The sequence below is a fragment of the Chaetodon trifascialis genome, chromosome 2 (assembly GCF_039877785.1).
Source record: "Chaetodon trifascialis isolate fChaTrf1 chromosome 2, fChaTrf1.hap1, whole genome shotgun sequence".
Lineage (NCBI taxonomy): Eukaryota > Metazoa > Chordata > Actinopteri > Chaetodontiformes > Chaetodontidae > Chaetodon > Chaetodon trifascialis.
The window spans coordinates 13,576,883-13,590,524 of NC_092057.1; the positions used below are offsets into that span (position 1 = coordinate 13,576,883).

General features: G+C 41.8%; 1 protein-coding gene across 1 annotated transcript; it reads right to left on the reverse strand.

Annotated features, from left to right (window-relative positions):
* Positions 1–10,383: 10,383 nt before the first annotated feature.
* Positions 10,384–13,272, reverse strand: LOC139348261 (uncharacterized). The gene is made up of 6 exons (XM_070988217.1): positions 12,977–13,272; positions 11,928–12,070; positions 11,275–11,336; positions 11,037–11,150; positions 10,821–10,919; positions 10,384–10,730 (listed from the first exon to the last, which is right to left on the reverse strand). Exons 1-6 carry the CDS (start codon positions 13,088–13,090, stop codon positions 10,606–10,608), a joined length of 657 nt encoding a protein of 218 aa, XP_070844318.1. The 5' UTR covers positions 13,091–13,272; the 3' UTR covers positions 10,384–10,605.
* Between the last annotated feature and the right edge of the window lie 370 nt (positions 13,273–13,642).

Sequence of the window (13,642 nt, forward strand, 5' to 3'; positions counted from 1 at the left end):
GCTAACAACTTTATCAATGAAAAAGTGCAGGAAGTTATTGCACAATTCAGGGGATGCTTCAATACCAACAGACTGTGGGGCATTTAAAACAGAGTCGATGGTTTTGAATAACACATGTGGGTTATGGCGATTGCACACAATGATGTCTGACAGGTGTTCTCTTTTGGTCTCTCGGCCATTGACGGCTGGGTTAGGCTCCAGCACCCCCCGGAACCCCGGAAGGGATACGCGGTACAGAAAATGGATGGATGGATGTTTACTATGAACAAATTGGCGTTAGGCTGAAAGACACAGACATTTTAAGGAAGAACTGTTGGTTTTGGTCATTTCATGGGACTGTTTACAGCAGAACATGTGTGTGTGTGTGTGTGTGTGTGTGTGTGTGTGTGTGTGTGTGTGTGTGTGTGTGTGTGTGTGTGTGTGTGTGTGTGTGTGTATACATATACACAAGTCTTAAAAAACAAACTATACTTGTGTATTTTTGCCCAAAATTATGAACATTTCTAATTTTTCTAAGAGCAATTTGTGCTGTTGCAGAAAATCTACTAGTTGTGTTTATGGTGGTAACTTGAATGAAACTTGCTGACATTATCTAAAAAATGAAATATAAGTAACCTATAATACATACCTCCATCATCAATCTAAACTTCACAGATAAGACTGACTGTACAGCCAGTGAGGTCAAAGGAAATCAGCATGTGTCGTCTGCAGGCTGCTGGAAAATGACACAGTGGACAAACCTGTCTTTGTTTCTCTGAGCTAGGTGACCTCTAAACCAGCTTCACTCCTAAATTGAAGGTGTGCCCATCAGAGTGAGGGTCTGAGTGGGTAGTTAATGGGAGGGGTGACGGCACGTGAGACAACATGGGATCACGGTGTTCAGACAGTCACAGTCTTCAGTTCGGGGCTCTGACAGAACATCTCATTGGACAGAGAGAATGTAAAAGCTTGTGGCTTTTAGCAACAAAGACAGCCTCAACCCACCCACCCTCTCCATTTCACATCCAGCCGAGGACGTTTGTTACATCTCTCTCTCTCATTTTCTGTCATCCCTCTACTCTTTGACACAAAGGCATAAAAATGCTTTAAAAGAAAGAGCATCCAAAGAGCCCCATGTTTGATGTTTTATATGAATACATAGGTCAATAACGCCATCTGCTGGATTGTGGCTTCAGTGCAAAGAATGAATGGCTTCGGTTGTGACGCCTCCCTCTGCCTGTTGCTTGTGTGGTTCGTTCGGCTTCGTATGGCTCCAATACAGCCAATGGGCAGAACGTGGAAGGACTTCAGGAAACTGCCTACACCAGTAAACATAAGTAAAGTGGCTTCATCTCCCCCCCTCTTCCTCCCAGGCCTCCATCAGCTGTTCCCATGTCAGAGCAGAGGTATAGATGTCTACAGGTAATATACTGTATATGTTGTGGGTCCATAGTGGGGATTATGTTTACATTTACTTATATTTAATCAAATCATGAATAACTATCTAATTGCCACAGTCTGAAGAGGCATCAAGGGGAGAATTGTTTCCTTGCGTCACTCAGCACAATATCTGTCATTGTCTTCAATTCATGAGGATTCTCATTGCTCATGAACAAGAGTCGCCCCGTATGCATACAGGAGAGACTAAACAGGGAGTTTACATTGCACTTACACTGGGACACAAACAAGTCACGAGCTAATCACAAGTTTCATCCCCTCCTACTGTTGCCCCAGCTTATCTCATGGAGGAACAGGCTCTGCTTTGTATGCCCCGTCACTCATGTCTTTGTCTAAAACATATTCCTCGGGGTTGATATGTCCGCTCCCTCTGCTTCTCCAGCCTTTACATCCTGATCAACCGTAGTCACGTGATGCTACACAGACACAGAAATAACAGACTTCTTCCAGACATATGCCCTTATGTGGTAATTATTCCTGTTACACGATAATAACTCTTAGATTAAATTCCAATGCATTGTACCACATATAAGCTTTTAGCTCTGCTGTTCCAGAGGTGTTTCTGTTGGACCAGTTCCTGCCTCCATCTGCTAGGTTAACATTGTTGACCTGCTGGCTCAACCAGCAATCGCCCACTGTGCACTGTCCATAAACACTGGTCTCATGAGTGGTCGCCACCAGCGTCCAGCCGCCTCCCGCAGTGGTTATATCACAGAAAGTCTGATACAGCATGCCACAAGCAGTGATCGGGTAGTACAATCCATCTGGAAATATTGTACTCAGTGTTAATGAGCAAAAATACACAGCTTTGTCCTGATTTACTGGACATCAGCTGTTGAGTTTCAGTGAATTCATGAAAGACATTTAACCGTCCGTTGCATTAGAGGTATGTTTATTCAATGTCTGACTGTTGCACAGCGCAGTGGTTTTCTGCCATTAAGTAAACTGACACATGGATATTTCAAAATGTACTCAATGCATAACAACACCAGTACAGAAAAACTGATAAACTGTACAATTAACATAAATGCTGAATGCCATAACTGTAAGAAGTTTGTGTAAAATGAGTGATTTGGATCAATTTTGAGCAGATTATTTCCTGTGTATATTGAATCAGAGATCAGTTTTTTGGGATATTTTTAGGAACTTTTTTTATAATTCACTTGACCATGCAGCCCATGTATTTTTGTAGTTGTTAAAAAGTCCTCGTGCTTCTACTTTTTTAACAAATTCAGTGTTTTCTTCTCCCTGACGCTTGCCCATTGTTCAGTTAGCAGAGAGTGAAAGCTCAGTGAATACAGGTCATAACAATTCAATTTAATGTTCTTCACATAAACGAATGAAATCCTCATTTAGGTCAAAAGGTCAAGTTCTGCAGCTCTTCAACAACTGTACTGATGGTGGAGCTGACAGCAGCTGGAATGGCTTCAGCAGCAGCACCACCACCTACTGGGCATTTCAATTAACTTCTCCAGGACTTTCACCATACACTCTGCAACTTCTCATGTGTTTTTTGATGAAACTGACTCAGAAACTTCAACAAAATATTCATTTGGTCCAAAGAGCATCATGAAAGTCACTGAGGTAAAATTTAAAAGAAGGAAAGGTCGATGTTAATCCATCTTCCACATACAACTTTGAAAACAAACCATTAAATTCTGGATGGAGCAGATTCATGAACAGGCTAATCTTGGCTGAAGACCAGGGGCCCACATATTCAAGACCCAAGACTGGTCAGATTTGTAAAAAAAAAAAAAAAAAAAAAGAAACACTTAGATTCACAGGGTGGATTTGTGAACTGCTGAGTTTTGACCTTTTGATGAGGGGAGAACACCTGCAGTATGTGATACAAACACAGCTTTTCTTGGTTTCCTCCGAAAAGCATCATCAGATGCATGTATTTGGTATGGTAGGTAGGAAAAAAATAACAAAAGTAATGAAATATATAAAGAAATGACACATTTACAGACATTTTTGTATTTCCAAATGTATTTATTTATATTTGCTTATAGTTATTTCCATATTTTCACAGTGAAACTGGAATCAAACTGCAAACTACATTAAACTAAACCAGAGAAGCCTAAAACCTTGTCATTACCTACGTTGTAACCGGAATTATTTTCTGGGCTGTAATCGTTGTCATAACAGGTCTTTGCTGTTGTCGGCTGAGACCTGAATGAGGTGCAGCGGGAGGGAGGACATTTGTACAAACTGAGGCCACAGCCACACATCAGCTTCGCTGAGTATCTTCTTTATTGGCAGATGTCTGTCAGACTCAGCCTCTGTGCAGTTACTCCTGTTTTGGAAGCGCATCAGAGATCATTTTGATGAGATTTTCTTGTCCACCCACACTGCTGGTAATATTCTCCTGTAAGTTTTCAAAATCACTTATTTGTCCATTGACAAACAAACGTATGTCATCTATATTCTCTGTTTCTTGAGAGGCAGGCTCCGGGCAAACATCTGGAAGACAGTAAGTGTGAATTCATTTCATTATGTTGAATGAATTAGTGAATGCTGTTACCACTATTGTGAATTCACTGCAGCTATTATATTATTTCCTGTACAAAAACATTGCAGACATGTTTATACCTGCTGCTGGGTTCAGGTCAAAAGGCTGTCGTAAGTTAAGACATTCTGCCTGCTTCTTAAACTCTTCCAGCTCAGCAGCGGTCACACTCCTTCTCTTGCCTGAGAGACATGAAAACACAATAATGTGAAGAATGATTCGCACATGTGTACAAGCAGTGAACAATGAATGCTTTGGTGACACTGAAGCAGCATTCAGGCTAGAGAAAGCCAAGATTTCAAGTCAATATGTGAAGAGTGACAATGATTGTTCACAGATGATGGGGGTCTGCTGATTAGGAGAATGACAGTTACAGTAATTACATTTACTCAAGTCCTGCATTTTGCTACAAATTTGAGGCACGTGCACATTTCTTGAGCATTTAAATTTGATGCCATTTTATACTTCTAAACCACTTGTAACATAATATGTTATCATTCTAATATGGCATCATTCTTGCATCCACAGACTACTCCCCTGTCACTTACTCATCTCATCGTTCTCCATCAAAGCTTTACAGTCACAGCACATACTTCAACCACAGTCGTTGGTCAGTTATAAAAAAACATACTTACCAACCTACATATTCAACCAAGCTCATGTACATAAAAGATCTTGACTCCAATATCAAAGAATTGTGATGTGAAATAAAAAAAAAACAATGGGGGGGGGGGCATTTATCATTTAAAAATGTAAAAAAAAAAAAAAAAAAAGCACCTGCAAGTAACCAATGCATAAAAGTCGTAATGCATAAAATAACTAGTAACTTATTAAGTTACTAGTTATTTTATGCATTACGACTTTTCATACCCTTTCCTCCCAGTGAAAACTATGTATCTCCAGGTTTGGTGATTCTGAATTTATACCTTTACTTTTGTTACTGAAGGTTTTGAATGAAGGACTTTTACTTGAGAATGTGCATATTTCCACCACTGGAGGAGGGTTAATCACAGGTAGTGGTGAAAGCCTTACATAAGCAACAAGGACCAGATTTTAACATCATTAGTGTATGGCTGTGTTTCCAGTAGTAGTATTGATCTGGGAATTGGTAGCAATTGGAATAACCTTTACAGTTGATATGTGATGACATCACAGTTATCACTATTGTCTTACTCAGTAACAGAAGACCGCTGAGACCTATTTGCAAACGTCCAAGCATATACTCTGGTGTTTGGAGCAGCAGACAGTCAGAACAACTGGTTTTCAGTAACTTGATAGCAGGTGTCGGCCCTGGGGAGCACAGACACACACACACACACACAGAGTCATGTATCCATCACTTCAGAGGACATTACATAGACTTACATTCATATCCCGGAGGCTTATCCTAACCCTTACCGTATTGTGTCCCCTTAAGGAAGGCGAGTCCCTACAATGTGACTGTGTGAACAGGTTTATATCCCCACAACATGAGTAATACATGTCTACGCACACACGCACATACATGCACACAAAGTGCAGTTGCAGTGCTAGACACAAAGTTCACATGTGCTTGTGCAGCGTGTCAGACAAAATGCTTGCACGACATGTTTCATGAGTGGATTAGTTGACTCACTTGGTGGAGGAGGGTCTGATCTTGACATGAAGGCTACTGCTGAGACAAAGAAGCAAAATCTTTAACGGGTGGAAATTTGCAAAGGTCAATGATTTGTCAAAAAAAAATCAAACTTTCAAGGGCCCCATGAAGAAAGACATCACACTGGGCCCCACCACCACCCATCCAACACTTTACATCAGTCTACCTGCGACAGGTTGGATTTCTTTCATATAATGATCATTAGGTGTTTGAATTCTTCTCATTGAAGAGGATTTAATATAATTCTGAAAAAAAGAATTTCCCACAGATCTGACGCTCACCTCCTTCTTCAGCATAGTGTGAGGCTGATTCACTGCTTCTAGTCCGGCGGTGGGAAGACCGGGCCGCTGAGTGTGAAGCTGCATCTGCTCGGCCTAACACTGGGCAGGGGCAGCGGCAACTGATTTAGTATGAATAGCTTTAATTTAACTTTATTTCAGGCTCATAGAGCCATATCAGTGTAAAATAATGAACACAAGCACGACAACGCAGAGATATAATCATCGCAGCTCACAAATGCTGTAGTAAGTTTTACATTTTAACATGAGCTGTCATAATTTTTCACTCTGAGGTAAAAGAATAAAAAGAGACCCATTAGTTGACCCTTTGATTAAGAAAGTTAGTTGAATAACAACTAATTGCAAAGAAGAAAAAAGCATTGTAGCGGGACACAAAGTTCAAATCTGTTTGTGCATGTCAAAACATCTGCACAGCAGGTTTCTTAATGATAATAAATGAACCTACTCACATGGTTGGAAAGTGCCGTTTTCCAAGGTCCCCTTAATTGCAACTGTGATACAAAGGCCAAACCTTTCACAGGTAGAAACACATAATAATGTTACAAACTGAAAAATATACTCAGAATATTTGTATTCTCATATCTTAAATTACCCTTTTGTTGAGCCCATGAGAGTAACGGCATCGCTCCCGTTAGCAGCAGTGATTTTTATCCAGAAGCTGTCCCGAAAAGTCTTAATTATGTGCTCAGCGCTGGGTTGCCTGTGCTTTCTGCCACTTGGATCCACTTGCCCAGCAGCTTAAACAGAAGACGTCTCCCTCAGTTGCACAAGATGACAGACGGACACTTGAAGATATTATTTGGTTTTACAGAGATGGAGAAAGTGATAGTTTGAAGCTCAGGGGAGAGACAGGTGAGAAACGAGTCGAGGGTGTCTCACCTGCTCTCTTCCATTGATTTGAAGAGGTTGGATCAGACCCTCACAGCTGGTGACAGGAGCAGCCTGTGCAGCAGTCAGAAGGCTGAGCACAGCCGCCGCAATACGAACAAACCTCATCGTGGCTTGTCTGCCGATTGTGTCTGTTTCGAGTTTAAAACTGGTGCATTAAAGTTCAGAGGCTCATCCCACATAAAACGACAGAGTCCAGGGTTGTTTACACACGTGCTGTAATCTGGTTTAAAGGTGGATAAAGTTCATTGGCTTTTATTCAGACCGTTGATTTTGGCCTCTAACATCTGAATCAATGTGTTGGTGTTTTCAGGCTCTTTAAACGAGAGTTTTGTAAAAGTCAAAAAGCAAAGTGTTGAAATACTGTGAAGTCCAGCGTCACTGAAGTCGCTGACTGTCAATCATTAAAGTAAAATATCATTACAGGTGGATTTTACCATATTTCATCACCATTTGGTGTGCTGAATTAACATTCATCAGTAAGAAGTTCAGTAAGGTCTTAATGATATATTACATAATAATATAATCCTCATAAGAAACCATTTCAGTCTTTAAACAATAAAAGACACGTTCATATTCATGTAGCATCCTCATTTTTATTGTCAGGATTGTCTTCAGACAGACACGGCCTCCTCACGTGCCATGACATTTTTGACCATGTTAGTTTTCTTTCATTCCAGCCTGACCGCTGGAGATCAACTTGAGGAGCACGTTCATTCCATCTTCACTGCTGGTCATTTTGGTAAGCAGGTCAAAAATATCAGAGCCCATTGTGCTGAATAAATTGGTTAGATCGGTCATCTCTGTTTCTTGGGAGGGAGACTCGTCTGGGCAGAAGTCTGTGAGACAGAGAAGAGTGGGATAAAGGCAAAGGCAAAGAATCAAATCCCATGTCTCTGCTGTGCTGTCTCATGCTGAAGGAGGTGTAGTGAAAACATGCCCTCTGTGATCTTCAACTTCGGCTTTAGTTGCACTACACTGCTTGTCGTAGTTCATGTGAAAAATGCATTTTACTGCTGTCTACTGCCTTTTGTTTGTGCTAAAGTCACTTCACTTCTGACTGTTAAGCATGCAGGTAGCGACACTTTGTGTTCGCATCCATGTTAAAATCGTCAAACACTAAACGTTTCATTCATTCGCTCTTGGAAAACAACACAGCCGTGGCTTTAAAGCCTTGCGGCCAGATTACACGTGTGAAAGTTCATACCGCTTCCTGAGTCCATGATGGCGGGCGGTGGTAAGTTCAGACACTCCACCTGCTTCTTAAACTCTTCCAGCTCAGCGGCAGTCACGGCATTTCTCCTGCCTGAGAGACAGAAGAAGCAAAGGAGCGATACGGTGCTGCTGGGCCTACGCAGGGTCAGCCAGGGCCATAAATAGACACAGTTACGATTGATCTCAGATCTGTGGTTGCATTAGGCCACCGTTGCTTACTGACATTATTTGATTTGCAGGATTTTTGCACTGAAGCGATGAAGTACCTTGATTTATTGGGTTTATCATTCAGTGAACTGGCAGAAAGAGACTGGTCCTGATCTGGTTGTCTTGTCTATAAAGTTTATCTCAACTGAGTTTCCAGAAAACCTTTGCGTCACACCATATTGTCCACCCTTAGTCTGATGTTTAACAGTGCGCGACCTCTAAGATGGTGGTGCAAATATGACTTCTTTTAAATGTATAAGTGGCTGCGTTTCTTCTGCGTTCATTTGATCAGTCTGTATGTCTGAAGGCTTACTCAGGAGCTGCAGACCACTGTGCGTGGTCCTTCCAGTGGTGTATTTTGAGTGGACAACAAGGCAGTCAGGGCAGCCAGTATTCAGCAGGACCTCCGAAACAATGGCAGGTTGCACTGAGGACACATGCATACACAAACACACATAAATACACAAGGTGCTGTTGCAATGCGGGACACAAAGTCCTCGTGTGTTTGTGCTGGCAAGTCAAAATGTTTGTTCACCACCGCTCACCCATGGAGAGAGTGCTGTTTTCCAGGGTCATCTTAGATGTGAGAGTGAAGCAGCGGTCGAACCTTTCATGAGGAGACATTTTTAAAAGTCAGTTTAGTCACTGTAAAGTTTTTATGTCATTAAAACCATCACTGGACAGATCGCTGTGGTTTGGATTAACAATCTCAAGAAAGATACCTGCTCAAAATCTTGATACAACCCTGAAATTTATCTGTGACATTACATTTTCTGTGCCTGGAAAACACTGACGGCGTCACTCTCGTTAGCAGCAGAGATTCTCGCCCAGGCGCTCGTCACAAACATCTTTGTCAGCAGTCTGGACCCCGTGATGTTTGTGCTCTCTGCGACGAACATCCACTTTCCCAGCAGCTGAAAACAGACGCCGTCTCCCTCAGTTACATAAGAACAAAAAAGATCCAACATGCAGAACGTGAGTATTAGAGACAAATGACAGGTGACATGGAAAGCGTCTTACCTGGTCTCTCCCTTGGATTTCCAAATGTTGGGTTAGCGTCTCGCAGCTGGTCACAGGAGCCGAATGGCCACCAGACAGAAGACTGAACACAGCCACGGCGATATGAAGAAACCTCATCATGGCTCGCCACGTCCACTTACACAAAGAACCGAAATGCGAGAGCCTTCACGTGCTGCACTGTCCACAGCTTGAAGCTGATTGTGTCTGCCTGAAAATAAAACTTGCAGGTGAAGTTCAGAGTCTCATCCCTCAAAGAGCCCTGCCTTGTTTACATATGTGTTGAAATCTGGTTGAGAGGTGGATAAAGTGGAAAATGTATTAAATTTTATATAGACGACTACATGAGGAGTCAAAAAGTAGAAAAATGACTGAAGTGTTGATGTCAGAAGCTCTGTGCTTACTTCTTTTCCAGTGATATTATTCACTATGTAACTCAACAGGAGTTAGAAGATGTGAATGGTGGTATAGAAGAAGCTTTAGTATAGCTGAAAGTCCCACTGTGTTCAGCAGATGGCTGCAAAAGATCTCCCTCTGGAGCTGGTGGAGACCGAAATGAGTTAAAAGGAGAATATCGATTTCGTCGTATTCTTGTGCCAAAATGCAGTCATGTTTTCTTCCTTTTGAGGTTGTGAACACCCGAAGACACACCGACATACCGTGAACATGAAGTTGAAAACTGATTGAGTGATCAGTTAAATAAATGACAAATGAACAGACAAACACATATTGGGTTCGTTTGTTCATGTCATTTATTTAACTGATCATTTCCATCCATTCATCCATCCATTGTCTATACCACACTATCTCTTTCGGGGTTGCAGGGTGCTGGAGCCTATCCCAGCTGTCAACGGGCGAGAGGAGTACACCCTGAACCAGTCGCCAGCCGATTGCAGGGCAACATATACAGACAAACAACCATTCACGCTCACACTCACACCAATTAACCTAATGAGCATGTTTTTGGTCTGTGGGAGGAAGCCGGAGTGCCCGGAGAGAACCCACGCATGCTTTCACACAGAAAGGCCCCGCCTGACCCGGGGATCGAACCGGTGACCTTCTTGCTGTGAGGCACGCACACTACCTGCTGCCCCACTCTGCCACCCCTGATCATTTCCTTCTTATTTTATTGTATTCACCAAGAGTTTGACTTCAATTACTGGACAACAAGTGTTGCTATCAATCATTTTATTTGTGTCTTTTTCTTACATGTGTAACTATGCCTATATGTCTTATTGAGGGGTATTTTTTTAAACAAAAATCAGAAAACTTCAATAACAATGGCACTATTAATAATAAGAAAACTAGGTTATTCTTCCATCTTAATTTTATGAAATGTGCACAACTACTTATGTATATCATATTTTATGCTCATACAAAGTGACTTATGGCACAGATCAGTTCATGAACATATCAAAAATACTATCCAGGAATCTTCCAACTCGGTGGACCATCTTCATCTCTAATAAGTTGTTGAGAACGCTGAGCCCCTCGGAGGGCAAGATGTCGTCCGGGCAGATTTCTGTGTACGTACACATTAGGAATAAGTCACAAAACAGCTTTGTATGAAATTATGAAGGCACAGCATGAGGAGATTCGTTCCAATTCTCACCGTAGTTTGGGTCTATCATTATGGGCGACGGCATCTGCAGACACTCTGCTTGCCTCTTGAACATCTCCACAGCAGCAGCTGAGACGCTCTTTCCCCTGCCTGGACATAAACACGTCAGAGTTACGGACAATTACATTAAGACTGCAGTCCAAAATGAGACATTTAGAGTAAAACTGTCAGGCTCATCTTTCAGGCTGGTGCGTGAGTGTTTCTTACTGAAAAGCAGAAAACTGATGAAGGTGTCTTTGCCAGAGGTAATTTCTTCATGGACAGCCAGACAGTCAGAGCAGTCGGTCGGCAGGTAGACCTCCTTCAGATAGAAACTGTGGTCTGTTAAAAATACATGCATGCACACACAGAGGAAACCACAGGAAATGATTTGAGTGTTTGAGCGCAGATTTCCAGATTTCTAAAGAATCTCTCTGATACATCATAATGGCTCTTCTTCACTCACCGATTATCAGTGTGCTGTTTTCAAAGGTCACATTGTATACAAGGCTGGAACAGGTGTCATATCTATAAAGGAAAGAAGAAAAGATTCTTTAGTAAACCAGCAGCTAAATTCTTAATACTTAAAGCTGCTAAAAACAATGTTTTTACATTATCTGTGGATCAAATGGCTTAAAGTATAATAAAAGATGAGGCTTAACACCTAAAACTGTGCAGAGAAGTGATGCAGATTATATTCATGCACATGTACACGATGCACACACCCTTCGCCTCTCTCCAGAGATATATTAGTTTGAAGATGCTACACAAATATGCTAAAATACTGAACAGGCTGAAGCTCTGCAAACTGCTAATGATGCACGTTTGAATTTATAATGAATGGTTGATGTCAGATGTGCCGTGAGGCGACAGCAAAACTCTCTCATTACCAACGTATTTATTTCTAACAAGAAAAGTTCCTCCTTAAAACATTTCCCAAACAACAGCAGCGTGATGTTGCCGTGTGGTCCAGACTGGAAAGTTAGTAAAAACACATTAACTGGAACCATCAGGATTCATCTTTAGAAATTCCTGCGGGACACTTATTATTTGGAGACGCCTGATTTCCCTCTAAAAGCAGAAACATGTCGCCTGTGGTGCTGTGTTGTGGGGATTTACGTTCTCTGAGTCTGGACGATATTGAGGATGTTGCTCTGGGTGGTGGCTGTGATATTCAGCCAGACACTGGACAGCAGACGGCCCAGGGAGCGGCTGCCTGGCAAGTCAGAGCTCCCGCCGATGTACAGCCACTTTCCCAGCATCTGGATGACAGACAGAGAACAGAATATGTGTCAACCTCGAGGGCTTGTGGGAGATTTGTTCGATATACTAAATTAAATAAGCTTGAAAAGTTATATATTTGGAGCTAATGCTAATGCTCACAGAATGATGCCATGCTGAAGTTTGGTAAAGCTTTGTTTTACAGGTCAATATGAAGTCTGGACCAAATAATTCCCTGATAATTAAGATATTTTCCGGTTGTAATTTAGTTCTAATTGTAGGTAAAAGATCAACATTGTTAATTTGGTACATGGCAAATTCAAGTCCTATTAATTGCCAGAGCATAATGTTGCTTTAGTCAGTGCACAGCAAGTCAGATGAACATGCTAAAATGTGATTTGTCCACAGACAAACCTTGAATAGAGGAATACATTTTTGATTCAAGGTCATTCCTGTTTTCTGTATAATTTCTACCATATCCAGTTCTTTCCAGGAAACATAACATTACCTGAAGAAATCTACCAACTGTTCATTGCTGGGGCCCAGAAATTTGTCAAGTTCACGGCCCAAAAGAGAGAAACCGTGGTGCATGTGCAGCGTGTTTGCAAAATCTGGAACGGCAAAATCTTATTCATGGGCTTTTAACAGCTGTGAGCTGCTGTCTCCTGTGGTTTAACAGGTTGTGGTTTGATCTGTGGCAACATCAAACTGAAAAACACATTTTAAGGTAAGTTATGGTTCCAGTTTCACATTCATACGGATAATAAATTGCCATATTCTGTCTTATCAAACCTGAAGAGAGCACAGGTCGTGTACTTGTGCACTATATGTTATGTTATGTTATGTTGACACACATGACTTCTCGAACAGAGGAAAACATCATTCATCCGTCTAACTGGGTTAAAATCAAACAGAAGTACGGAGTGAAACAGACATGGCAGACTTACGTCTTCACTGCTGATAGTTATCGGTTTTACCAGACTGTCACAGTCGCTCAGAGGAGCAGAGCGTCCCACTGAGAGAAGACTCAGCAGCACAACAGCAGCAGCAGCACACTTCATCCTCTCAATGTCTATTATCTTGTTTTTCTCAAGCGCTCCTTCTTGGCCTCTTGTACGAGCCCCCCAGTTTGTCCTCCACACTTTTATTTTCTCCTCAGGTGAATCTCTTCACCGCCTGCCACAGACGTTCTATCAGCTGTCTCCACAGCGAATGCATCCCACCATTCGCGACTCTGTGAGCTGATGTAACCAAAGCAAACAGGCCAGGAGGAAGAGAGAGAGGTGGGACTTTGGCCTGTTTGAAGAATTGATGGAATCTTGATCCGATCACATGTAACAGCAGAGGTTCTCATGCACAGTATGTGTGCTAATATATTTCATTAATCTCTCTGATAATCCTCTCTAATCTGTCACGGAGACTCAGAAACCGTACAAAACAGGATTATATTGCTTCTCCCACCATTCTGTCATTAACATAAAAGCAGTATTTTACTGTTGATGTGGAGTTTTTCTTCACTGACTTGCAGTTTTGGGTTTTTGTTTTTTCAAATCTAATATTTGATGTTCACTTGAACTTTGCCCCCCCCCCACCACCCCCCACCCCCCACCCCC